Source organism: Anoplopoma fimbria, chromosome 14 (assembly GCF_027596085.1).
Source record: "Anoplopoma fimbria isolate UVic2021 breed Golden Eagle Sablefish chromosome 14, Afim_UVic_2022, whole genome shotgun sequence".
Classification (NCBI taxonomy): domain Eukaryota; kingdom Metazoa; phylum Chordata; class Actinopteri; order Perciformes; family Anoplopomatidae; genus Anoplopoma; species Anoplopoma fimbria.
The window spans coordinates 9,213,252-9,240,544 of NC_072462.1; the positions used below are offsets into that span (position 1 = coordinate 9,213,252).

Below are 27,293 nucleotides of genomic sequence, written 5' to 3' on the forward strand. Positions count from 1 at the left end.
CCTCGTTGTCTTTTGCTATGTTCCTTTACTGTCTACACTACTTTAATTTGCAGGTACACTAATTAATGCAAGATTGTTTTTCTCTAACATGGACATTAATGTGTTTGAATGAAGAGATGTGTTTGTTGGAGGGCCAGTATAATCCCATTACCACAGCACAGCTCATGAAACTCATGTACTATCCCTTTGTGTTGGTTTCCATAGCTACCCTGTTAGAGACTCAACTGACAGTCAGCTGTCTTTTGTGTTTGTCACTGGCCTCTCTGGCCTCCACTTGCTCTTTGATTTATTTTTGTTGGAGCTTTGGAAACCTCTTCTCCATTTGCAGTGCAGTGGTTAGTGTTAAGGTACAGCAGTCTACGTTTTGGATTTGTCTATTTTTTTGTATCCCAGATGGAGATGTCAGCGGCTGCAGGTGGCCTGGGTACGGCTGGTCACCGTCAGCACTCCGGCACAGTGAGGAGGAGGCTGTGGGGAGGTCTGAGGCAGCAGTGGAAGCTTCTGGGCTTGTTTGAAATAGATCAGCAGCACGAGTTCTACAGCCTGACCTGCATGATGAAGGAGGGATTGGCCGCAGCCACCCAAAACAACGTTAACAGTGCACCTACAGTGAGTATGGGTCAGCAAAGGCACCATTTGAATCACCTACACGTATGCAATATTTAAAATCTACCCACTTAGTATGCAAATGGAGTATAGTATTAAAGGTTTGTAAGATTACAGGCAGGGCCTCACTTTCACTGTAAGAGTGTGATCTGTGCATTAAAATGAAAGTAAATATAGCCAAATTGTATACATGAAATACAAATAAGCTTTAATAAATTCACCTTCTTTTATGTGGATGTCCAATAAGTGTTGATGGTTAATGTAGTCCACTGAAAAAAATTGATTCCAGTGCTGCTATATTGACAGAGAAAGCAGATATCTCCTGCCCACATGTACCAGGATTCACTGTCTAAGCAGTTATTTCACTACAACTGATGAATAAACAAATTAAATTCACAAGGCGCTAATGAAGGAAATATTCTTACACCTAAATAGAAAAATACAACCATACAACCTCTGAATTAAAGTTTCTCTTTAATTACAACAGTTTCTTGAACTACAACAAGCTTTAGGTTTATCATCAGTGACATCATCCAGCAAGAATATAAAATAATATAATTAACTTAAAGTAACTTGAAATCAGACCCCAAGAGACCAACCTGAGTGATTGTAATCTGAGAGGAAATGTGATGACATTGCTGCTTTTCTGAAGAGCTGACTTGATGGCATGTGTCAAGAAACAACTATGTGGGCTTAAATAGAAAACAATAGATCCGGGTGTTTTGACTGGGGCCTCTGGGAGTCTGGGGCCCATGTTTGGTTGGTAACACAGACAGTCTGTCAGAGGCTTCAAAACTGTGAGGCGCACCTTCCCAGGGGGGCATGGTGGAGGAGATATAAGGCAAAAATACTGCAGGAGGTGATGATGGAAGAAAACTTTTTTTATTGAAGTTATGCTGCTGATTTCGATACACATAAAATTTGACCTCTGCTTTTAACCCATCCTAAGCAGTAGGAGCATCATTGCCTTCAGTGTCTTGCACAAGGGGACTCAACATAATGACAACAAAGATAGGATGAAACAAACTCAGGGCTCAAATTGTAGCTGACAGCTAACTCTTTGAACCCATGGCGTGAACCCAAACTTCGGAGAAGTTAAGGCTCCCAAATAAAAGCAGGACAAAGAATATTTGTAGGGGGGACAGTTATTAATTTACACTTTCAGTATGTTATGTTATTTCAGTATTATGATATTGCTCTCATCACAGGTAAGTAACATAGCTAGCTATCAGTAGGGCTGGGCAATACCATTTAAGCTGACGATATCTATTCAATATCTTTCTTTGTATTGCCCATTTTGGCAATGTTTTATATCAGTGAGCATTATCAATATGATAAAGTACCATTATTTGTCAGGTATTAATTTCACTCGATTGACAAAAAAACAGCCCATCTGATTATTATCCGTTAACGATTTCTCAATAGAATTCCCTGAGAATGTAAACATTATATAATTAAATATACAACGACAGGAGTGCTGGAGTTGCTAATATTCATATCAGCAAGTTTACTCAACTTAATCTCTTCTCTCTGTTGCCTTCCAACACTCCCAACAGCACATCCACATTATTAAAATGCATGTGGTTGTCTTTCTATCTCTGTAAAGGTTGTGAAAATAATTCGACTATTGTCTTGAATTGAAAAGGTATTGAAATTAATTAAAATGTCATGCCCTTTTGAGAAGAAGTTTTGAAATAGAGCTGCAACACTCCAGGGCACCAACAAGTTAAGGCATAGTAAATGAAAGAAACGTTGAATCACATACATCTGTCTGGTAAATGGTTGCTTATTGTTTCTTTCACCGGCTACAATGTGTCAAATAGTCATGAAAGGTCAAAGGTTAAGGACAAAGGTTGGATCCGGGTCAGGTAGGGGAAAACAGTATTCAACACAACACTGGCATGGCAGAGATGTTTAAATTCCTTTCTTGTTTGTTGTGTAATGCAGTTGTAAAGCACTTTGTGACTTATGTTTGTGAAATGTGCTGTGTAGATAAATGGTACGTCTTTTTATCAACTAATATACATAAAAACAAGATAACGGATAAAGACACTAGAGGCATTATAGTCAAAACAATGCCAGGCTGTGTTGATGAGCATGCTTGTGTGGATAGAACAGGACTGAAACAAATGTCTGCACTGTTTGACACTGATGTGACTGTCCCATTCAAAGTAGCCAACTCTCAGTGGAGCCAACTGTGTTGAGAGGGGTGAAGAGTAGCAAGTTATAACTATAACCATTCACTCTTTCACTCTGTCCCACTTTAACCTGTCCACTGAGTCACTATGTCCCTCTATAACCAGTCCACTCTGACACTCTGTCCTACTTTAACCTGTCCACTTAGTCACTATGTCCCTCTATAACCAGTCCACTCTGACACTCTGTCCCACTTTAACCTGTCCACTTAGTCACTATGTCCCTCTATGACCAGTCCACTCTGACACTCTGTCCCAGTATAACCAGTCCACTCTGACACTCTGTCCCACTTTAACCTGTCCACTTAGTCACTATGTCCCTCTATGACCAGTCCACTCTGACACTCTGTCCCACTTTAACCTGTCCACTTAGTCACTATGTCCCCTATGACCAGTCCAGTCTGACACTCTGTCCCAGTATAACCAGTCCAGTTAACCTGTCCGTTAACCTGTCCACTTAGTCACTATGTCCCTCTACAACCAGTCCACTCTGACACTCTATCCCAGTATAACCAGTCCACTCTGTCCCACTTTAACCTGTCCACTTAGTCACTATGTCCCTCTATAACCAGTCCACTCTGACACTCTGTCCCAGTATAACCAGTCCAGTCTGACACTCTGTCCTACTTTAACCTGTCCACTTAGTCACTATGTCCCTCTATAACCAGTCCACTCTGACACTCTGTCCCACTTTAACCTGTCCACTTAGTCACTATGTCCCTCTATAACCAGTCCACTCTGACACTCTGTCCCAGTATAACCAGTCCAGTCTGACACTCTGTCCTACTTTAAGTCCATAGTCAACCAGTCCAGTCTGACACTCTGTCCCACTTTAACCTGTCCACTTAGTCACTATGTCCCTCTATAACCAGTCCACTCTGACACTCTATCCCAGTATAACCAGTCCACTCTGTCCCACTTTAACCTGTCCACTTAGTCACTATGTCCCTCTATAACCAGTCCACTCTGACACTCTGTCCCAGTATAACCAGTCCAGTCTGACACTCTGTCCTACTTTAACCTGTCCACTTAGTCACTATGTCCCCACATAACCAGTTCACTCAGCCTCTTTGTCCCACTATTTACCAGTCCACTCAGTCACTCTTTCCCAGTCAAACCAGTACACCAGGTAACTTTGTCCCACTAAACCAGGCCACCAGGTCTCTCAGTCTACTCAGTCACTATGTCCCACTATAACTAGTCCATTCAGTCACTATGTCCCACTCTAACCAGTCCACAAGGTATCTTTGTCCTCTAAGCCTCTCTGTTCCACTTTAACCAGTCCACTGAATCACTATGTCCCACTATAACCAGTCCACTCAGCCTCTTTGTCCCATTATAACCAGTCCATCAGGTAACTATGTCCCACTATAACTAGTCCACTCATTCACTATGCCCTGCTATAAACAGTCCACTCAGTCAGTGTCCCACTATAACCAGTCCATTCAGTCACTATGTCCCACTCTAACTAGTCCACAGTTTCTCAGTCCACTCAGTCTTTCTGAAAGACTAAAACCTGTCTACTCAGTCTCTGTCCAACTATAACCTGTCACTCTGGCCCACTATATTCAGTTCACTTAGCCATTCTTTCCCACTATAACCATTCCACTCTCACACTCTTTCCCAGAATAACCAGTCCATTCTGTCACTCTGTCCCACTATAACCAGTCCATTAAGTCACTCTATCCCACTATAACCAGTCCACTCAGCCTCTCTGTCCCACTATAACCATACATTAAAACAGTAGTAGTAAAACAGCCTTTTCAATTTTCTGTAGAAAGAGGATTCCAAAGAAGACGGGCCAGGTAAGAGACAGCCCTAGCACCTTCTGATGTCTTATGTATATGTGGAACAGTCAAGGGGCCGGCATTTTGAAATGGTAAAGCCCTGACTTGTGGTGATAAGAACGAAGGTTCAAGTCTGTGTTATATTTTACAAGTTAAAAGTAGGATCTTGAAGTCTGATCTAGTATGTACAGTGATCCATTTGAATAAAATTAAAACAGGGGTAATATGATCACATTTCTAGTTTTGTGTAATGACCTATCAGCAGCATTTTGTACAAGTTGAAGTTTGCTAATAGTTTATTTGGTTAGCCAGAGAAAAGTGTATTGCAGTAATCAAGCCTAGATGACACAAATGCATGAACAAGTGTAGCTGCATCAGCCATGGACAGAATGGGACCAACTTTGCCAATGTTTCATAAGTGGAGATATGCAGTGTCAGTAATAATATTGATATTTTCTTCAAAGGAGAGACTGGGATCAAATTGTGGAACCAGCAAAGGTCAGAGGGAGATCACAGAATGTAATTCTGATCTGCTTTGGACCAAGAGTTCTGTATCAAGAGTGAATCAATCAATTGTAATAGATTTTTGATTTTTGTGGCCAGTTCTGTGACATCCAGGCATTAATATCTCTGAAAATGTATAAAATACCACAGCTGAAAGGCGTTCTAAACAAAGCCTTAAGCCAGAGAGTGGTATGCAGCGTCAACCGTGCTACTGCTGAATGGATGGTCACAGGGCAGTCCATCATCCGTTGACTGTCCTGTGTGGTGCTGCTTTACCCTAATCCCAGTCAAACACACTGCTGACCCAGCTGGCAGATGTATGACTGTCCTGTCTGTTGTATTGTATCTGCAGAGTCCCCAGAGACAATACACAGCTTCTACCTAGAACATAGGTTTGAGACATATACCCTTTTTTACATAAATGACTATGGTACAAGAAAACAAAATATTATTGATCAAATGCTTTAGCCACCAATTTACACACATTGCCTGATAATAATAATAATAATAACAGATATTTCATTTCAAACCCTTTAGTCAGTATTTTTTCTCAACTCTCCAGGATCCTGCTGCTGAGAAGCATACACATTTCATGTACGAGTAATGTAATTAAGATCAACACTTCATTTACCTCACTTCCTTTCCTCTTCTTTCTTCATTATTGATTGGCTCTGGTTTTCACCCTTCGTCTACCCTCATTTACCTGATTAAGTTCACCTGATCACCTGGAGGTGCTGCATGTTTAACAGAATGCAATCATCATACAACAAACACACACGGGTTGCAGGATAATACACAAGAGGAACAAAAGAGAAATGAGTTTGACAGTAAAAGGAAATATGACAACTGATTTAGCTGATTCTGTGTTTACTGAACATGTTCGAATCATGAAATAATTTTAGTAACAATGAGGGGTATTTAGATAGATTATCCTTTCCTCATTCCTCTTCCAAATATTCATCCCTCAGCTGGGTCATCTACCTCATGTCTACCTTTCCATGAGCCTCTTAAGCAGAACAGCATGCCTTTCTATTTATATCACCACAACACAAGTCATCTTCCTGTCCACCAGAAGTCAGCCATCATCCTAATGTTGTTACTTCTGCCATGCCCTATTTACCTAGTTTTTCAATCGTTGATGCTGCACTTCCTTCAGCTGTTCTACTAAAGCCAATCCTTTCTTCGCAACACTTGTTACCTTCCACTTCTCCTGCAGCACTACCAGAGGTCCAACCACAAAGGTCATGGGTTCAACCCATAGAAACAGAATAGTAGTAAAACACACATAGAACTGTTTTCAGTGGTCTTTTGACTAGTACAAAATAAAATGGGCATATTTGCTTGATGCTATGGTGAAAACGTCAGTTCAATTCATTCAAGTCAATTCAATTCAATTCACTACAATTTTTTTTTTGTAAAGCCCAAAATCACCAATTACAAATTTTCCTCAGAGGGCTTTACAATCTATACACATACATCAGTGGGCCATAAAGTCTTGTTGCAGAACGGAGGCAGTTCCGTAGAAGAACGGCAGTTAGCTAAGTTAGCTAATGTTAGCTTGTCTTGCTCCAGAGCGTCAGGGAGTGAGGTGGATGGATCGTTGGACCCAACAGCCAAGTGTGTGTACACTGTGACAAGAGTGTGTGAATATAGCATTAAGTTATTCAATTTTACTCATTTACTCTGGCTCTACGCTTCGTAATGTTACTACTACACTGCTCGTTTTAGTTGTTACTACAAAACCTCACCTCAGTGAGTCTGCAACTCACCTAAGTCTGTTTATTTTATACGGAAATTAACCAGCAACCGCCATTGCAATGGCAAGGGTACACTCTTCTCTGACCATCCAGCTATGTTGATTTGTACGGGAATATCCCTTCTACTCTAATTTATTTCTATGGTTCAGCCTTTTGATCCTCCAGGCTCTCGTTCCTTTTCCTCCTTTCTAATGCCTCAGTCCTCTACATGTCATGGCAGCCAGGAAGCAGGACCTTTGGAACCCCCATACTGGGAGACCACAGCTACAAGCTTGAGAGCCCTTTTGCTCCAGACCTTACTAGAGAGGATGAAATGCAGTACAGACAGATTATTTAAATTTCACGTTCCCCTTGATCAGCTTAAAGTGGACCAAGTCAAGGGAGCAGCTTTTGCTTTCTCCTTTGCTTCTGAACCATACACCCAAGCCATCAAGGCTCTGGATAAACTTTGTAACCAAGACAACTGGCACCTTAGGAGCTCAGAAACTTCATGGATCTTCTTATTATTACAGTAGGTGATGTCCATGCTCTTGATAACTTTGACCTTAGTGTCCAAGCACTTATTGGTCTGCTTGGCAACAAGATCAAGGACAGAACACAAACATGCAGAACTTCTTTGTAGCTATACAGGAATCAAGGTTTAATGAAGTGAAGCTCGGTGTCAACCTAGAAAATAAATTTCCATCTCATCTTCCAATCAGCAAGACACCCTTGTCCACACCTGCTCTGATGACAATTCTAAATAGAGCACACAAACTTAGTGATCCACAACCTTTTCTAGAGAAACCTGTGCATACTGCAGCTAATTTGAACATTGTCTCAGAAAATGCCCTGATATCACTGATATGACAAACAATCAAAAGGTAAACTGGATATAGGAGAACAAATGTTGTTGGCAGTGCTCTGCAACTCTTTATGTCACTTGTCCGAAAAATGTCCTTTGCCACTTGCAAAGGTAGACATCTAAGAATACTGTGTGAGGTAAATCAAAGATCCAACAATCTCTCTAGTCCTGCTTTGATGACATTATATCTTGACCGACTGACCGAGTTATTGGAATGGTGTACTCTTGAAAGTTATAGTTCTTCTCCATAATGGGAATGTGAATCCTGGAAAGATGTGCTGTCATTGATGATGGTTCTCCAAATACCATTTTTCTGCAGTTATCTGCTCAGCATCTGCACCTGGATGGTAAAGCCACTCAGAACTCTTTGTCAAGACTGTGACACTCTTCATGGTTCATTTGACATTTTTCAGATCGCATACGCCAGGAAGTCTTTACCATCAATCATGCCTTTACTAAAAGAAAGTTTTCGTCCCATGATTGGGGGTGAATGAATTAACATCTGCAATATCTGAAGATACATAGCAAAGAGGTTTTAAATTAGGAATGCCTTTCATTTCAAACAAAAATACTGTTCCCAGAACCTCTTTAGTGACCATTTGTGCACCAATTGTCAGACTATTCTATACTTAGCGGACCTCCAGCTCTCAGACGCCACTTAAGGGGAGTGTGTGCAGTGGATAGAACAACAGAAAAACAGAATATAGAAGCGCACAGAGTGAGCAGAAGAGCATCCTCGAGAGGGAGCTTTTCTGCTTTGTGCGCACTAATGTTGTCCTGCAAGCACAGGGCTGTAACAAACGCAAATTGACCCTCCCCATACCCTCGCCACTGGTCAACACATGATGTTTAAGTAGACTATTGAGACCCTGGAGGCGGGAAATATATAGATAGAATAGGCAGCTAGTCCTGCTTGGCTAAATAGCTCACAGCTACCGTAATTGAAGGTTGAATTCAGTAAATATATTATGTGTTTGAGGCAGCTATCGGCAGATTTGTCATAAACAATCTGCAAACAGTATCTGCGGCAAAAGAAAGTGGTCAGAGCATTTTCAATGGCATTCGTCTAATGGCAAAGACATTTTTTAATGAGAATAAAGTCCTAAGATTTAAAAAATCTACCTGCCCTGTAGTCTCCTTTGCATCGTCGAGCAATGGCTTCTGCTGGGGTACGGCAACATCACTTTGACAAACCACATGCAGATCTGCGGTACACCATAATAGTCTAAACGGTAGTAATAATAATGGCAATTTGTTAAATTTGTTTATGATTCTGGTTAAGTTTGCCAACAATTATTGTTCAAGGTTGATTGTTGTTGCATAGCTTTTTGTAGTAGATTTTTTTATCAGAATACACTATGTATTTTTATATAATATTGTTAAGCTTAGTTAATAAATAATTAGGGTCTTTTTATTCTCAATTTCATCTTTCCTCTTTCTCCCACTTTAGAATGAACTTGCAGATGATGATTACAGATTAGAGGTCACTCAGATTCATAAGGTAGGTTGATGTGTCTCAATATCTAACGTGACTTAATTTTATTATTGTGTTGAATGTTTTCCCCTGCATATTTAGCTGCATTTATATGTGTGTGTGTGTGTGTGTGTGTGTGTGTGTGTGTGTGTGTGTGTGTGTGTGTGTGTGTGTGTGTGTGTGTGTGTGTGTGTGTGTGTGTGTGTGTGTGTGTCTATAGGACTTTACAATGGAGACATTTGCAGGCCCAGTGTTTGCCAGCCTGCGTGGCTCTTTAGGAATGACGGAGCAGGAGTATCAGCAGTCCCTCTGCTCTGAAAACTGCTACCTCCAATTCATCAGCAACTCCAAGAGCAAGGCCGACTTCTTCCTGACGTGAGTCATCACACACCAGCTGTCAACTTACTAGCACACATGATTGTTCCTCTGTTTTCTTAAGAAATTAAGTTTATTTTGGATTTAAATCCTTTTTTACCTAGCCTCAAGCCCTGAATGTATCTCTAACCATAACTCTTAACCTGAGCCCTAAACCTAACACCTTGCACAGGTAAATAAATGTACACAAGCTCAATGACAATTCAATTCAATTCAATTCAGTTTATTTTGTATAGCCCAGAATCACAAATTACAAATTTGCCTCAGAGGGCTTTACAATCTGTACACATGCGACATCCTCTGTCCCGGAACCTATTATCCCACAGTTTAAGAAAGCACGTTGTTGTTGCAACCAATGTAATTACTACCTCAAGTATTTTTTGTTTGGAATTGGTACAGCTAAGATAAAATATAGAATCAAAATAAAAAATCCTTTTTTTAAGGGTCCAAGTGTGGCTTCTTGTGTTACTGAGAGGATATAAATACATTTCCTCTGTGATTTTGAATTTCTAGAAATGATAAGCGCTTCTTCTTGAAGACCCAGAACAAAAGGGAAATCAAATTCCTTCTGGCCAACCTGAATATCTACATCGAACATCTGAGGAAGTTCCCCCATTCGTTGCTGGTCAAGTTTCTAGGTACACACACACCACAAACAGACATACGCACAAGCAGAGTGAGTACACTACCACTACTTTTTAGCACCATGTATTAAAACTGATTTATAAGTCATATTTTATCATAGATTTCAATATTTTGAGACAAGGTGTTTGATAGTGTCATAATTTAACATTACACTATCACAAACAAAAGTCAGCAGTGCACCATATTGTAGATCTTTAGGTTAATTTAAATCAGCTTGCTGAGACTTGAGCTTTTCATTTATACTTACCATAAATATCAATCTTGTAATGCAGTTGCAAACATCGACTTCATTAAACGCTTATACTGCCAAAAAATGACAAATTGACATTATCCATGTTCTGTGGTGGAAGAATTATTAAGTGCCAGTACAGGGAAGTAAAATTCCTTCATTCATCTCCTATTTAACTTAAAGCACAGAAATGTATTAGATTGTGAATGTTAGTGCATCGGTGTGTAAACAGCATTTTACTGTAGTAACTGCTGGAGGTGGAGCCAGTTACTTTAGATACAGGTAGATAGTTTAGTCAAGTTGTTTCCAACCTACTTCCCTCAATCTTATGCCCAATAACAAAGCACCAAGACCCGATGGCTTCCCTGTTGAGATCTATTACCTCCATTAGCTGCAGCCATTCTTCAGAACATCTTTATTAAAGGAACCCAAACCCCTTAACAACATACATCATAAGATCAGTCTTTATATAGATATTGCTGTTCCTTACAAATCCCTACTCATCACTACAGGAACCTATTAACCATCCTTCCATTAGATAGTATCAGTTGGGATATGGAAGCCCGTACACCACCTATCCCTTTATGGACAGGTCACTTCACCTATTTAGGAATGTATAATTAATGAATTATACACTTAACTAAAAAAAGTGTAAAGATAAATCTATCACTTATGGGCAGAATAATAATTATACTTTTATTTTGTATAGTGTTTTAAAATGTACTCAAAGGCACTGTAAAAACATAAACAGTAAAAGCAAATCAAAATATTAATAATGCAGATAAACAACATTATAATTGAAATTGAAAATAAAAACTGAGATTTGCTGAGTGGGGAGCCAGTGGAGGTCTCAAAGTCCTTTTGTCACTACATATCATCATCTACCCATTCATACACTGATAGCAGGGGACATGCTTCCCATGCACATGCATACCATGCACATCAGGACTCTTACTAAGATTGATACACATACATACATCGCAGAAACAGCCTGCGGGAGCAATTTGGGGTTAAGTGTCTTGCCCAAGAACACTTGGTCATGGACTGCAGGAGCCGGGGATCGAACCACTGATCGTCCGATTGGTGGACGACCCTGCCCTACCACTGAGCCACTGAGCCACTCCTGTCCCCTGTTCTCTCTGTCCTTCCCGATTCACTTCGTAACCACTGGTTCACCCTCCTCCATCCACGCTCATTACGCACACAGTGGTGTCTCCTTGCCCACACTCAAAATGTTCTCGGCCCTACTTCTCCCCGACCACACTGATAGTTGGAGATTCCATAATCAGGAACATCCGTTTCTTCAACGCAGGAGCACACTTTTTTCAGTGCAGCAACCGGGTGACTGTGGCTCAGTGGTAGAGCAGGGGTCGTCCTCCAGATACATACATTTGTATAGATACATAAATACATGTATACATACATACATATACAATTTGATATATAATATATATTAATGTTGATTCTGGCCCTGTCTTTTTAATTATATACTATTTATCTATATCATAGCTTATTATTATATTTTCTTCTGTGCTCATATTACTTTTTCCCGTTTGGTCTTTGATAATACCACTGATGATACTATATAATCTAAATTATTAAATTATTTTGTATATTACTGCTTTCTTCTATATATATTTTTATCTGTTTTTATCTTCTCAGTGTTATTATAACTGTAGTTATTACTGTAGTAATTCATATTATATTTTTTATAATTATTATTATTATAAAAGCACTTCCACTTTATTTATCTATTTTTTGTAATCAGCCCTTCCCACACTCATTATTCTCGTTGTCATTATTTTACTTATTTATTATATATTTATTATATATTTAATTATTTATTTATCTTTTCGGTTCAAAAACTCCCCCGCCTCCATAACATTGTTTGGATGGGTCAGTACTCTGTCCTGTCTCTGGCGTCTCAAGCTCATTACGGGACAATCTGACGGTTCATGACTCGCCTCAGTGACGGGAGCTGTTTTTTTTTAAGGGGTCAAGGCCACAACGGGTCAGCCCCTTCCTTTAGGGGTCCGGGGCCGACCTAAAGCTGAAACAATAATTACATGTCTAGGCAGGTGAAATTTGATATGACACCAGAAACAAAACTATATTCATGGATCTTTATTCTTCAACTACTCTTAGAAGAATAGAGTAGTGTTAAATTAATTTGGAATGTTCAATATGTGTTTTACGTGATTTATGTGATTTACCTGCACAGTCAAAGTTACGCTGTAAACACAAAATCTCACTTCAAAATATGCCTCACTATTAAACATCCTAATGTTTCACAAATCTTGGTCACTAACCTATGAAGTGCATCAACCGATCTGATAAAGTGACTTGATAATTAAGCTAACTTAATGTACCTTGGAACTGTGTAGCTCATTAAAAACAACAGAGCATTAATCTAGTGCAAGCTTTCAGTGCATAAATAACTGTAGTTCTAGCTCTTTACATTTTATCTTTGTGCTAGCTCAAGTGCACATGTGGCGGCGACGGACACCAATCCCATTCAGCACTGTTGGATGGTCTTAAAATTCTAAACGTTATTAGCCTTGCATTCCTCTCATGAATGCTCAGCATTAATAAAATCGGTAAACATAGGACCAATTCAAATGACCATCGGTGCATTTAGCGCTAATAATACACTTCCTGACTTATATACACTCATATTATTGTACATCTTACGATCGTTTTGTACAGAAATAACATTTTGAACATATTTACCCACAAGGAAAACAAAAAACACTCCACAGGGCCAGAGGTTAGTCGCTTGTAAAGAAGGATTTCACTTCATGCCGATCTTCACGTACCGCTAGCTTTCTCTAGAGTACAGTGTCCTCTAATGGCTTTAGTGGCGACATTATTTTTCTCACTAGGTTACACATGAATACATGAATGAATTACATTTCTTGTCAATAACTACAAAATGAAACAATTATCCAGTTGAACCCACCTGCCTGATCCTGCTGACCAGTTCTGGAGCTCCCTCCAGGTGCCCTGACTGTGTAAACATGAGTGCATGATTATTGATTTTATTATTTTATCATTTATGGTATTTGCTTATATTTAGTTACGTACTTATTTGCTTTCCTATCATTAGACATAGCTCACACACAACCACACTGGGTTCTTGTTGTGCTCTTGTTTTTCTGTTTATTTATTGTGTCTTGTCTTGCAATAAAGAAAAAAACATTTTTTTGAAATATATATTTAAAGTGGCCCTATTATGCTTTTCCACTTTTTCCCTCTTCTTTAGTGTGTTATACATATTTTTCTTTTTCATAATTCTATCCTTCACTTCCGTAACTTTATGATGTCACAATGTAACGGAAATCACGTAAAACTCTCCGGCTAGTTAGGCCCGCCCTCAGACAACAAAACAGAAAGATGGTAATGCAGCTCATATCTACCATGGTGTAGTGGATAAGACAGCAGTATTTTATCCAGGAGGCTGGTGTTTGAATCCTGTTGTGACCTGTTATTCATTTGTCATTCTCTGGAGGGAGAGTTTTTTGAAATGTGAAACGTTGACCAATCACAACAGAGCGGGCTAGCTGACCAATCTGGGCAGACTTTGCTTTCTGGAGGGAGGAGCATGCGCTACAACAGAGCATTTCAGAGAGAGGGTGAGAAGAGGTGCTGCAGGACAGCCAGGATGAGAAAAACAAGGAGGATTATGAGCATTAACGCATGTAAACATGTTGTAACTGTAACTTGAGATAAAAATATGCACCCGGAAAATAGCATAATAGGGCCTGTTTAAAAATTCCTTAAATACATTTGCAGTATTTAAATGTTTGTAAAGAGAGTGAGTTCAACTATTTTAAAAACAAAAAGTATTTTGGGTTTAAGACTTGCCCACTCAGGTAGAAATTATGATGTTGATTTCCTTTTGTACAGAATATTCCCCACTTTACATACATTTTCAATCAAAAGATGATGTGAAATATGAGAGGACTCGCTTTTAGTGACGAACTACATATGATCACAAGAGCCATACTCGCAGCATGGAGACCCTAAAGGCAACAATTAAACTCAATCAATAGAAGTATAAACTAATAAATAATAAGGATAATGTTGCTTGAAACACCACTGCCCTACCTTAACCCTCCCACACTGTGTCAGTGCTGTACACACCTACTGAAGATACTGAATGCTCCAGGTCTGTCTTCACCTCATGAGGTGTTGGATTACATAAAAAGTTTTTTCCTGCAGTGACAGGTATTTTTTATGTTTTACCTTTGAGTCATCTGGGTAGTTAAGTACATTACATTTCAGATTATCCAGGGGTTTCCAAAATAGTGAAAACAAAAATAAACTTGCTAGTGACAGAAACATTGATAAGTTCATACATGCACCACTATCGTATTCCCTTGTTACAAAAATAAAGTTGAACAAAGACAGTGAAGTGGACAAACAAAGGTTTCATACTGTAAATGGGACAGTGTGATCTCTGCCAGACAGGATTAAATGATTTGATGCTTGTCCAACTCTTGAATATGGGATTTCCCCCTGGCTGATAACTTTAAAGGTTAAAATGTCTTTCCTTCCAATTCCCAGCTTTCCCAAATGACGCGTGTTGACTTGTGAGAACATGAATCTCTGTACATATCTACACTGACTGAAAATTCCAGTCTACTTGCTGTTCTGTAGTAGTGGCCAAGTGGTAGTAGTAGTGTTACTTTGTCAGTGGGTGAAAGAAACTAGGATCATTTACTCAAGTTTTGACTCATTCTGTGGTAATTGTACTTTACTTGAGTAACCCCATTTTCTACTCCTTAATACTCCACTACGTCTCAGTGGGAAATTCTGTTCTTTTTTCTCCATAAATTATTTAGTTGACAGCTTTAAATGTATCATAAAGAACATATGGTGAATATAAATGTGCATTTTTACAGATTAAACTGCCAAACAGTCTATAGCGTAATTACAAATTACTCCACCTCAACCAAATACAACATCAGTATTTAATCCAGCGATATAACATTTAATAATACAATTCTGATAGGGGCCATTCTGCTGAACAGTGAGTACTTTTACTTCCGATACTTTAAGTACATTTTGATGATAATGCATTTGTAATAGTAAGATTTTGAATGCTGATATTGTACTTGTAACAGAGCATGTTTATGTATACATGGATACTGTTTACTCAAGTATTACTTCAAGTTTACTCCACTGTTTAACCAAGGCTTTGGCAGTTCAGTAAGTGCTAAATTGAGCCCCCTCACCATAGACATCAATACATCTCATTGAACTGTAAAACAGTTAAGCAGTTTTGGTAATATAAATTCTACAGTAATACTGATGTTGATCCAGATTCTATATATCTCTGGATTTCTGGGGTTTTGGTGGTGAGCTGCTGCCCTCTTTAGCACTTCTAGAGCCTTTTAGCCTCTTTAAACTCACTGAGCTTAAAGACACATTTAGTATTTTGGTTCACTCTGACCGTTATTGCAACATCATTTCCAGAAGCAACAGGCAGCAGTTTACAGTGATCAAATTGAACACTACCCTCCCATGCCAGACACAGTTGGAGGCTAGATAGTGAACATAGTGGAGCATTTAACAATATATGAAACAGATGTTTTTTTGAGGAGTTGGTGGAGACCAAACCAGAGCTAAAAGAGGGAGAACATTGGATTCATCGAGCAGCCAGAAACATGAATCTAATAAATACTAAGGTTACTCTATTTCTGCTGGCTGTATAAGTATAACAATGTTAGAATTTAACAATATTTCAGATAATATGTTGCATTGGACTGAGATATTTCTCACTGCTTTTTTCAAGGTGTTCACAGGATCAAAATCCCACACAGACGGAAGGTACAGATCATAATGTATTCATGTTTTAGTTAAAGCATTAAAATTAATGGATGTTACAAAGCGTAATAAAGCATATTTCCTTTTTTCACATGTCCTTTGCAGAAATACTTTATAGTTATGCAAAGTGTGTTTTATCCTGATGAACGAATCAATGCCAGGTAATCTTGATCTGCTTGCCCATAGAAATACAAAGCATGCATTGTATTCCTGTGTTAAAAGCTCAGACACAGACAGTGCATCCTCCTTTTGTGGTTTGATGTGTGTTTTGTGTTGCAGGTACGACATTAAGGGCTGTGAGGTGAGTCGTTGGACAGAGCCAGCACCAGAGGGAAGCCAGATAATTGTGGTTCTCAAAGACCTCAACTTTGAAGGCCAGTACGTCATTCTGGGTAAGGAAAGACGATGGGATGTTTATGTGCCGGGAGTCATAAGAAAATGTGTAGCAGTACGGGGAGCATAACTATATCCCCTTCATGTCAATCAGTGTATCGTTTCCAACAACAAAATGCATCTATCTTAAATTAACCGTGTGTAAACATTTAAAAAGTCTAATAAAAAAATAAAAAAAACACAACAATGCCAATGGTATGTGTTAATACCAGTGGTGGTAATATCAATATATTAAACATACTGCACAAGTTTGCTATGTATTTCTATGTAGCCATGTTTGAGTTGTAGTGTTATGGAGTGTGTGTCTGTGTGCAGACCGACAGCGTCCCTGGCTTCTGCAGCAGGTGGAAATCGACACGCACTTCCTCCGGAGGCTCAATGTGTTGGACTACAGTCTCCTCCTGGCCCATCAGCCCTTACATCACGATGAACGCCACCAGAGTCTCTCCTTTGCTACTCTCATCATGAGAACCAAAAAGTTAGTGTCATTTAGTCATTTTTTTTTACATTTCATGACAGGGTTCTTCAACATTTTGTCACCCAGCTTTTGTGGTTTGGTGGTCCGGAGGGATTAACATTACAGGGGGATGTGGGAAATGAAATATTCCCTGTTCTCCTTAGTAATTGAACTAATCGTTCTGGACGACATTGTGACCATGTTGAAATTACAGGAAGTGGTCTGTAACAGACATGTACAGTACATTCGGGGGCGGCTGTGGCACATGAGGTAGAGCGCTTGTCCCGTAACCACAAGGTTGGTGGTTCAAACCCCTCTACCAGCAACATGCCGAGGTGTCCTTGAGCAAGACAAGTTGCCAAGCAAGACAAGCCAAGTTGCTCCCCGGGCGCTTCATTGCAGCCCGCTGCTCCTCCGGGATGGGTTAAATGCAGAGAAATAATTTCCCCATTGTGGGACTAATATTGGCTTAATTATTATTATTCAGCGAGACAAAGACCAAAAAAAGGACAAAAGCCTCCCCAGGGAGGCAATGAAGGGAAGCCTTTGTGGGAAAGATGTGAGGCAAAGATACTGAGTGGGGTGAATTTGAGTGAAAAAACTCAATCACTCAGTGAAATCCTGATGTCATATTGATATCATTCAGCATGGCTTGCAGTGGATATCAGTATCTCTTATGTATGTCACAAAAAGTAGTCGAAGTAACCCTTTGATAGTTGCAGTATTGTAATACTTAAGATGGGTCTTGGTCTTAAGACCATTTTTTGAAGGTCTCGGTCTCGACTCAGATTGACCACGTTTTTACTCGGTCTTGTCATGCTCTTAGACAAAAGGGACTCTGGATTTTATTTCAAGACCCCCGCAGGGAAATTACTAAACTATCTGTACATTTTCTGATTTATTTATTAACACAACTACTGTGATTTTACATAGAAAACAAGTGAAAATCCGCGCACATATGTTAACTCTGCATTTCCTTTTGAATATTTTATCAACACATTTCTCAGGGTACCTTTATACAGACACAAACATATACAGTATTTTTGCAATGAAAAGGGTGAAAGAAGAGGAACCTTCATTTGTTTTCGATGGGCTTATCTCAGTCTCGATACACGCTGGTTTTGGTAGAGACTTGGTCTGGGTCTAAATGGTCTTGATTTGTTATCTCTATATAAATGGTTACAAGGAGGAAGGTTAGCTAACAGCTAATTTGGCATTTTTTTGAGTGTTTTGCCAAAAAGTCCCGAGGCCACCAACGCAGTGTTTCCTCCTGTTAGAGAAATGTTTGAGTTTGAGTGAAAATGATATGATATGATATGATATGAACTTTATTCGTCAGCTGGTGCTGAAATTTGTCTTGCGACCCAGCAGCCGTTGCATGTTTAAACAGAAAACATGAATTACACACATTGACATGACACATTGAAACACAACAAATTTACATACATGGGTACAGATAGTCGAGAGCACATTGTCCACCACTTCGCCTATCTCCGGTTTAGCATCAAAGTCGATTGATGGACAAAATACTTTTTTAGTCTAACCTTCTTGAAAAGTGGTACCTCGTATCTCCTTCCTGAGGGCAATAACCTGTATTCACTATACAAAACATGATTAGTGTTTGAGGTGATGTTTTTTGCCAACCTCAGCATGCTGTTGTCATACATGGAAGCATACAGCTCCTGAAGTGGTTGTCCAACAATCTTTGAACAAATGTTTAGTTGTTGTAACATTTGTGACTTTAGGGCTACAGACAGACATCCATACCAGGTGGTACTGCAGTACTGAAGAACACTCATAATGACAGAAGTGAAAAACAAAAGAAGAATCCTTCTACTGGCACCAAAAGATCTTAAACGGCGAAGGAAATAGATTCTTTGCTTTGTTTTCTTACACACTGATTCAATCTGATCTTTCCATGAAAGAAGATGGTCTATTGCTACTCCTAGGTATGTGTATGAACATACCTGATCGATCTGTTCACTATGAATAGTAATAGGAGATTTGCATATCTCCAGTGGTGCACCAAAAACAATCTCTTCTGTCTTTTTTGTGTTTATGATGAGAGCGTTGTTATCACTCCATTCAACCACCTTATTTACTCTCTGCTGGTGCAGTCCAGGGTCACTGAAACTATTTAAGAGAGAAATTAAAACTACCTAGGCTTGTTCTTTAAGTCTCCAATGGGCTTGGGGTTTATGTAAATGCTGACAACCAGTGATTAACCTGTGACCAGTGGCGGTTCTACATGGAATTACACCCCGGGCGAGACCCCTCCGAGTCCGCCCCCCCGCGTTTTTTTTTTTTTTTACTAAATAAATGAAAGACAAACTGTGCACAATTGCAAAAAACCTTTTATAGAACTTTAAATAGGGAATCAATGTGCACAATTATGCACAACACAGTATAAGTTACAACATACAAGTGGAAAAAATATCAGATATAGAAAAAAATGAAGAAGAGCAGAGAACATTAAGAATACTATACAAAAAAGAGCAGAGATACAATAATATAAAATATTAAGGATAATATACAAATACAAAATAGAATAAATAAACACACATGTAAAAACACACTTAAGAAAATCTAATTATTACACTATTGCACTAAGAACAGAAAACACAAACTAAGAAACACTAAGAAACTAAAACTTAACCTTTCTGGCCTTCCTTGATGCAAAATCCTCAATAATGTCATCGTATGAAATTTGCTCCCCTATTGAGTGATTAATACTGATGACAGCAAGGCCAGTCAGCCGTTCCTGAGACATGGTTGACCTAAGGTAGGTCTTAATCAACTTTAGCTTTGAAAAGCTCCTCTCTGCAAAAAACGTGCAGGAATTATAGGCCTGTAATTATAATATTATGAATGTGCGTTTTTTGCAAGAAAGTCGAGGTGTGACTGACTTGCGCCCACTTATTGTATTATAGTATTGCTCTATAGCCTACAGTGGATCCCCCCGTCCCCCCACTTGTCTGTTCCAAGGTGAACTTTTCCCCCGCCCTCCCTCCCCTTCCCCGTTTTCACACATAGATGTCACCTTCTTAGCAAGCAGGGGCGCAAGCAGGAGCGCCTGCAGCCGCAGGGGGCGCCAATTCGCCAATTCCCCACAGTGATCATCATCATCATCATCATCGCCTTTTACCCCTACTGGGGCTTAGGCCGTCAACAAGGGTTCTCCAAGCATCCCGGTCCTGCGATAACTTCTCCAGCTGTCCCCACGTGTAGCCCATCCGCTTGGTGTCTGCCTCCACCTCTCTGCGCCAGGAACTTCTTGGTCGTCCTCTCTTCCTTTTTCCTTGGGGGTTCCACTTCAAAGATTGCCTTGTTACATTTGAGGCGGGTTTGCGGAGAGTATGTCCTATCCATCTCCAACGTCTTTTGATGATCTCTTCCTCAGCAGGTCGCTGGTTGGTTCTTTGCCACAGATCTTTGTTACTGATGGTGTCGGGCCAGTGGATACGGAGTATTTGTCTAAGGCAGTTATTGATGAAGGTTTGGATTTTGTTTATGGTGCGCACAGTGGTTCTCCATGTTTCGACTCCGTACAGCAGAACTGACTTTACATTGGTGTTGAAGATCCGGATCTTTGTTGTGATGGCCAGGTCCCTTGAACTCCAGATGTTCTTAAGTTGGATGAATGCTCCTCTGGCCTTGCCAGTCCTAACGCGTACATCGGCATCAGTTCCGCCCTGTTTGTCAACAATGCTGCCTAGGTAGGTGAACTCTTCTACCTCCTCAAGTGCTTCACCTTCCAGATTGATGGGCGAAGTATCGGCAGCATTCACCCTTAAAATCTTGCTCTTCCCCCTGTGGATGCTTAAACCGAGGCGAGCTGAGTTGGTTGCGATGGTGTTGGTCTTATCCTGCATCTGCTGTTGGGTATGGGAGAGAAGGGCCAGGTCATCTGCAAAATCAAGGTCGTCTAGCTGTGTCCACATCATCCACTGTATGCCATTTCTCTTATCTTCTGTGGATTGCTTCATTACCCAATCTATCGCCAGAAGGAAGAGAAATGGTGACATCAGGCATCCCTGCCTTACTCCTGTGTGTACTTGGAAGGCGTCCGTGAGTTGCCCTCTGTGGATCACCCTGCAGACCATCCCTCCGTAGGACTTTTGGATGATGTTGGTGAGCTTCTCTGGAACTCCATGATGTCTGAGCAGCTTCCAGAGTGTTTTTCTATCTAAGCTGTCAAAGGCCTTCTCATAATCAATAAAGTTCACATACAGAGGTGAGTTCCACTCCAGTGACTGCTCTAGGATGATGCGCAGGGTTGCAATCTGATCTATACATGATCTATCCTTGCGGAAGCCAGCCTGTTACAGTGATATGATAGATAATAGAAAACCGCTTCGCAGCCCAGATTATTATTTATTTATTTACTTGGTCGTTCCGCCCCCCCACGTGGCTTGAAAAAGTGCCGCCCCGGGCCACCGCCCTGGTGGCCCGTGTCTAAAACCGCCACTGCCTGTGACAGCGGTATCAATTAAAGGGTCGTACACAACTTAAAGTGTTAGACACAAAGAGGTTTGATTGGATTAGATCCTACTACACAAATACAGTCTGTAGCCTGATGTCACATAACTCTCGTCTTCACATTCCTATTAATGAGATGATTTTGTCTAATTTCGTTGCATGAGTCAATCAAGTATGACTCATGCACCCCAAAACCACACACACTGAGAACTTGGCTGGCTGCCTGGACTAGTGCGTCTGTGTCTGATGTGCTGTGGAAGCCTTGACCCTGACAAACAACATTATGCAGGAAACCAAACTGCTTACAAACACAACTGACTCATCTGTAGTCTACTGACGTTTTGGAAAAGTTCACGATAATGTTCTTAACAAACACTGGATATGATAAATACTACAGAGTAGACATTGAGTCATTTGTAATTTTCTAACTTATCATGATGCATTTGGTCTTAATTACAGAATTTGTCTCAACTCACGGCCCAAAAACTCACTCAATTAGTGATTAGTGCCTCTCACAGATAAATGTTTCCCAATAGCTGTAAGTCATCAGCAAATGGATATTAATTTCTAGCCCCATTATGGTTCTGGGATAGAATGTCACCTGGTCCACCATTTTGGTCTGGACTGAAACATCTTTGGATGAAACTTTATGCAGACATTCATGTTCAGCAGAACTTTGGTGAAAGTTTTGAGTAAGAGTGAACTGTCTCGACATTTATTCGATGAATTATTCATGTTCCCCTCAGGATGAATTGTAAAACCTTTGGTGATCCCTCACAGTTTTGTATGATTGCTTAAGCATGTTTTTCAAACAGGGCTCATTTTGTCAAAACACTACACACAATCGACACAACCACACACATAGGATTCATACTCCTAATATCTTTTGCAAAAACAGAGCACTTCATTTAAAAATGAAGAAATAAATCCTGGATGATCAACATTCACTCTGTAGTATCTGGTACATGTGCTCGGTGATGCCCATGAGGCCGCAGCACATATATCTTCCACGGGCACACCTCTTAGTGTCGCCCATGACGTGGAGACACTCCTAGTAGAATGAACTCAACCCCGTCTGCTCCGTCGGCCGTATGCACACGGCTTCTACATAAGCTCTGATGGCCCGCAACGGGCACATAAACCTTGACCTCTCCTCTCCCTCTACTAATCGGGGTCAAGCTGGGCAAGCTGGATAGGCAGATTGAGATATGAGCCAGCCAGCACCTTTGGGAGAAACCCTAAATTAGGCCACAAAGTGAAACCCGAGCCATCTGAGCTCCACCTCAGATATGACTCACTTACCTACAGGGCATGTAGCTCACATACCGGGAATGCAGCTCACATACCGGCTCTTTGAACCCTTGGCTCTGCCCGTGCCAAGGGTTCAAAGGGAAGCAAGCATAGGGTGTCAAACACCAGGGGTAGCCTTCCCTGTACCTGCACTGGGTAGGAGGGTCAGGAGAAGCAACATCATCTGGGCTAGGTCAGCAGACAGCAGATTCACTCTAGTAGAAAGCATGCCTGACTTAGCCCTCTTGGAGGGATCCCCCTGAAGCCTCTGATGGGGGCAATGACACTCTCTTCATTAGCACAGTCGCTTGAAATATTGGTGTCCCATTAGTTAGCCTGAGCGATTGATGTTCACAAGTAAAGATGGTCCATATCACATTGGTGATGACTGAAGATAGGAGTGTTTGCCGTTAAAGGGCTTGATGGTCCGAACAGAAAACATACGGTTCAGTGGTAAGCACTGCCTCTGGCGGTCAGTAAGGATGAAATAAAACCGTAATTTTGTCACTGTATGGCGCAGACTCACTCACAGGCATGAAAATCACTCACCTTTCGGCGAAATTCGCCGTTTTGAAACCAAAATAGGTGACCTCCGTGAATCGTGTAGATTCGATGAAAAAATATTTGGGGGGGGGGGTAGGTTCAGAGGCCGGCCAGTTTATAGTCCTCCGTAAAGTGCTTTACTCTAGACACGGAGAGCCTGTCGGAGAACCTTTCCGTAGTTTACGTGCGCATCCAATATATCAGTCGACGCAACAGAGACGGTAAGGGCTGTGATTGGTCCTCTAACAAAATCATTTCCGGAAACACTACTCGGTTTGACTTTGGACCTTATTTACTTTGTACGTTGTTTACTTTGCACAGGACCAATAAAATACCAAATAGGATTTTTAAAGCTTTGGAAGTTTATTTACAAAACTATTTACAAATATTTTGTTGTCAACATATAAGATCGATCGGGCGGAGAATTGCAATGCGATTCTAAATTTGCCCATTAATGTACAAGTCCGAATTTTGCGATTTTCACTGGCTACAATATTGCATCTGTCAGTTGTCAAATTTGCTGAACAAATTGTTAAACTTCAATAATTATTCATAGTCAACTTATATAGTGCATTTATTTAAGCTCTCAACAGCATAACCATACAGCTTCGCCACATCGAGGGAAAACACGGCACACGCAAAGTAGGTGGAATCAGCCGTTCAAAACCAGTCTGCATGAATCGTATGACAACTGGATGCGAGCAAGGAATACATCGAAGGGGAGACCATGAGAGCCCCAGCTCGCCGCATAGTAGCCTGGGTGCTTTAAGCGTGGAAGAAGCTGGATACGGAGTGGGTGAAAAACTATGTGTGTGTGTGTGTGTGTGTGTGTGTGTGTGTGTGTGTGTGTGTGTGTGTGTGTGTGTGTGTGTGTGTGTGTGTTTGTGTGTCTCTGTTCGAGCCTGCATGAGAGTTCAATGTTGTCATTAGCTGTTGCGTCTTTCTGACCAATCGCAGTTCAAGGCCGACCTGGGCTGAATTTGCAACATTTTGCAACAAATTATTCTAAATCTGCCCATACATGTCAATACGATCCGATTCTGTTTAAACCAGTTACACACTGCTGTGCTCAATCTAAACACATTTATACCTTTCCAATGACATAGTCTGGGTTTGATTTTTCACATTGTAAACTCAATCAGTATCAATGCATTTCCAAAGGTTGGATTTTCACTGAAAATCAGAACACAGCATATTCTTAATGGAATATAAACACAGAAAAATAATTTATGGAGACAACAGAGAAAGCAATTTCTATTCTCACCTGTGGTCATTTTATAGTGCTTTGATCCTGATTGATGAGTTGACAATGAAGCAATCAGGTGTTTGGCCAGGTGGAACTTGTATTGATCAATTGGTCCATGGGTGTGGCATTTTAAATGGCAGTGTTTTAAAATTACTTTTAGAAAACAAGTGACTTTATGTAAGATTCCTGTGTCTTATGTAGAGAACTTTGTTGCAAAAAGTGTCATGATTAATTGCAAATTGGGTGCAAATCAGAAAAGAGACTTGAGCTGAGGTTTTGCTCTCCAAGTGTCAGTCTTAAGAATTGTTCTTTATGTGTCATTTTAGTGTAAGCAATTGAAAAATAATGTTACTTTCTATTAAAGTGGCCCTATTATGCTTTTCCACATTTTCCCTCTTCTTTAGTGTGTTATACATATTGTTTTGTACATGTAAAAGGTCCGTAGAGTGTAAAACCTGAAGTCCACGCCTAAAAGGAGTTACCCTTCACTGCTCCTGAGCTGCATGAAACGGCTCCATTGAATTCTCTCCTTCACTTCTGTAACTTTATGACTACATGTGTTTCAGCAAAACATAGGACGTTAACATAGTTCCTATTTAGTGTTAATCCAAACAAAATCAATATTCATGAAAACGAGTTGTATAAATTATGGCAGTTAAACTCTCACCAAATCACAAATTTGTGGTTTTCACCTCATTTGAGTATATATTTTGCCAAATCAAGTTGTTTACAGGATATTTAACCGTTGTTTCTTTATAATGCATGTAATACTTGACTAATTTCTTTACAGGGCTTTTACAAAGGCTATAAAGTAGTCCATAAGATATGAGTTTACAGATAATTTAAATCCCTCCTCAAGGGAAGAGAAGCAAAACCACGTTTCTTCTTTTGAAAATGTGTGCCTTTGCTTTGGAAATCATACTACATCTTATCTGTTGTAATTTGATTTGCCAAATCACATCAGATTAAGTACATGCTAGTTACTTTTTCTTACTCCTACTGACATTATGACATCTAACTGGTTATACACATGTTTAGATTCCTTTATAACACATATGTATTACTACATAGAGTAATTGCTGTCACTCACACCTTTTATCTCCCCTGTGACTTTCTCATTTTAGATCTATGAATCCAGGCTCCAGCCCTATCCAAGCAGGCATAACTCCTGTCCCTGGGACAGTCTTAGAAGATGACTCCACCTTAAATTTGTCTGAAACAGATTGCAGCTTTTTGGAGCAATTACAAGCAAGAGTTGCATCAAGTGTTGGAACTATTCAAACGTGCCCAGAGCATTCAGGGCCAGGCAGTGACGCAGCTGAGCTTCCAGACTTCAAGGCCCAAAACAGACGTTTACTGCCCAACCTAAAGAATCCTCTGCACGTCGTTGATGGGCCTGAGCAGCGCTACTTCATCGGCATCATTGACATTTTCACAGTTTACAGTTTTAAAAAGAGGTTGGAGCATTTGTGGAAGAGGCTGAGACATCCAGGCCGGTCCTTCTCCACCGTTAGTCCACAAACTTACTGCCTCAGACTATGTCACTGGGTACAGGACCATACCAAGTAGACCTTGTATGAGTGGTAGAGACTTACTACCAACTCTCACTGAGCATGTCCAATTAACCAAAGTCCAATCAACCAAAGTCCAAGTCCAATCCAAGTCCAATCAACCAAAGTCCAATCAACCAAAGTCCAATCAACCAAAGTCGCAAAATGCTCAAACACACATCTATAGTATTTTTTTCAGCCTGGACTCCTAAAAACTACGTTTTCATACAAACAAAATTAAATGTAATTTACATTTTGTGGGAAACAACGGATGGGTCCAAAAACACGGGACTTTCACCCAGGAGGCCGCTGCCCATGTCCCATGCAAAATGAAAAGTTAGCATTTAACGTCACACATGTAATGTAATACTTATTTTAGCCAAACCATGATCTTTTACTTAAACTAACCATGTAATGTTGTCTATTTTTTTCAAAGCTTTAACCAAGTGTTATAAACTGCGACCGTAATGAGGGAGAAAATATCTTTCCCTCGAAACGGAATTTTTAACGAGTTTAGTTGTATGGGAACATTATTTTTAAAAGGCCATTGCTTATTTGTATCTCATGTCGACATTTTGAGAACTGAAAAATATTTTCTCCAGGCACCTAAATTTTATTTTGTAGAGGAATTATGATCACACAATACATTGAGACAGTGCAAATAAAAAACGATTCTGTTCTCACAAAATGTATTGGTATGTTTTCCATGGTGGAACAGACATATACTAAATACCCTTTTTGAAACAGCTAAATAAACAAGACACACTGCAATTGTGTTTATAGTAGCTTCCCCTCACTTAGTTGCTGCTATGTCGGCTAACTTTAGCTGACGCACGCTGTGGGCTTAATGCACAACCCAACAATGGACAGACTTTACAATAACTGTTTGCCATTCTTTTATTTCTTAAAGCACAATTTTTGCATCCAAGTTACAATCAAAAAAACATTTAGTTAGCTTAACCAAATTATTGTTATCGCTATTTTCCCTGCAGACACCATAGCAACGGTCAAAAACTGTATGCCTCCCGAGCATGCAACACGAAAGGCTGCATTCCTTTCCTGAATAAATGCAGTTCCATTATAGGTGACT

At 40.1% G+C, this 27,293-nt stretch overlaps 1 protein-coding gene across 1 annotated transcript; it reads left to right on the top strand.

Annotated features, from left to right (window-relative positions):
• Positions 1 to 393: 393 nt before the first annotated feature.
• On the top strand, positions 394 to 26,959 carry pip5kl1 (phosphatidylinositol-4-phosphate 5-kinase-like 1). Its single transcript, XM_054612826.1, has 9 exons — positions 394 to 609; positions 9,144 to 9,194; positions 9,388 to 9,542; positions 10,056 to 10,180; positions 16,214 to 16,248; positions 16,351 to 16,406; positions 16,525 to 16,637; positions 16,954 to 17,116; positions 25,778 to 26,959. The coding sequence occupies exons 1-9, from the start codon at positions 394 to 396 to the stop codon at positions 26,220 to 26,222; spliced, it is 1,359 nt and encodes a 452-aa protein (XP_054468801.1). The 3' UTR covers positions 26,223 to 26,959.
• Positions 26,960 to 27,293: the final 334 nt, after the last annotated feature.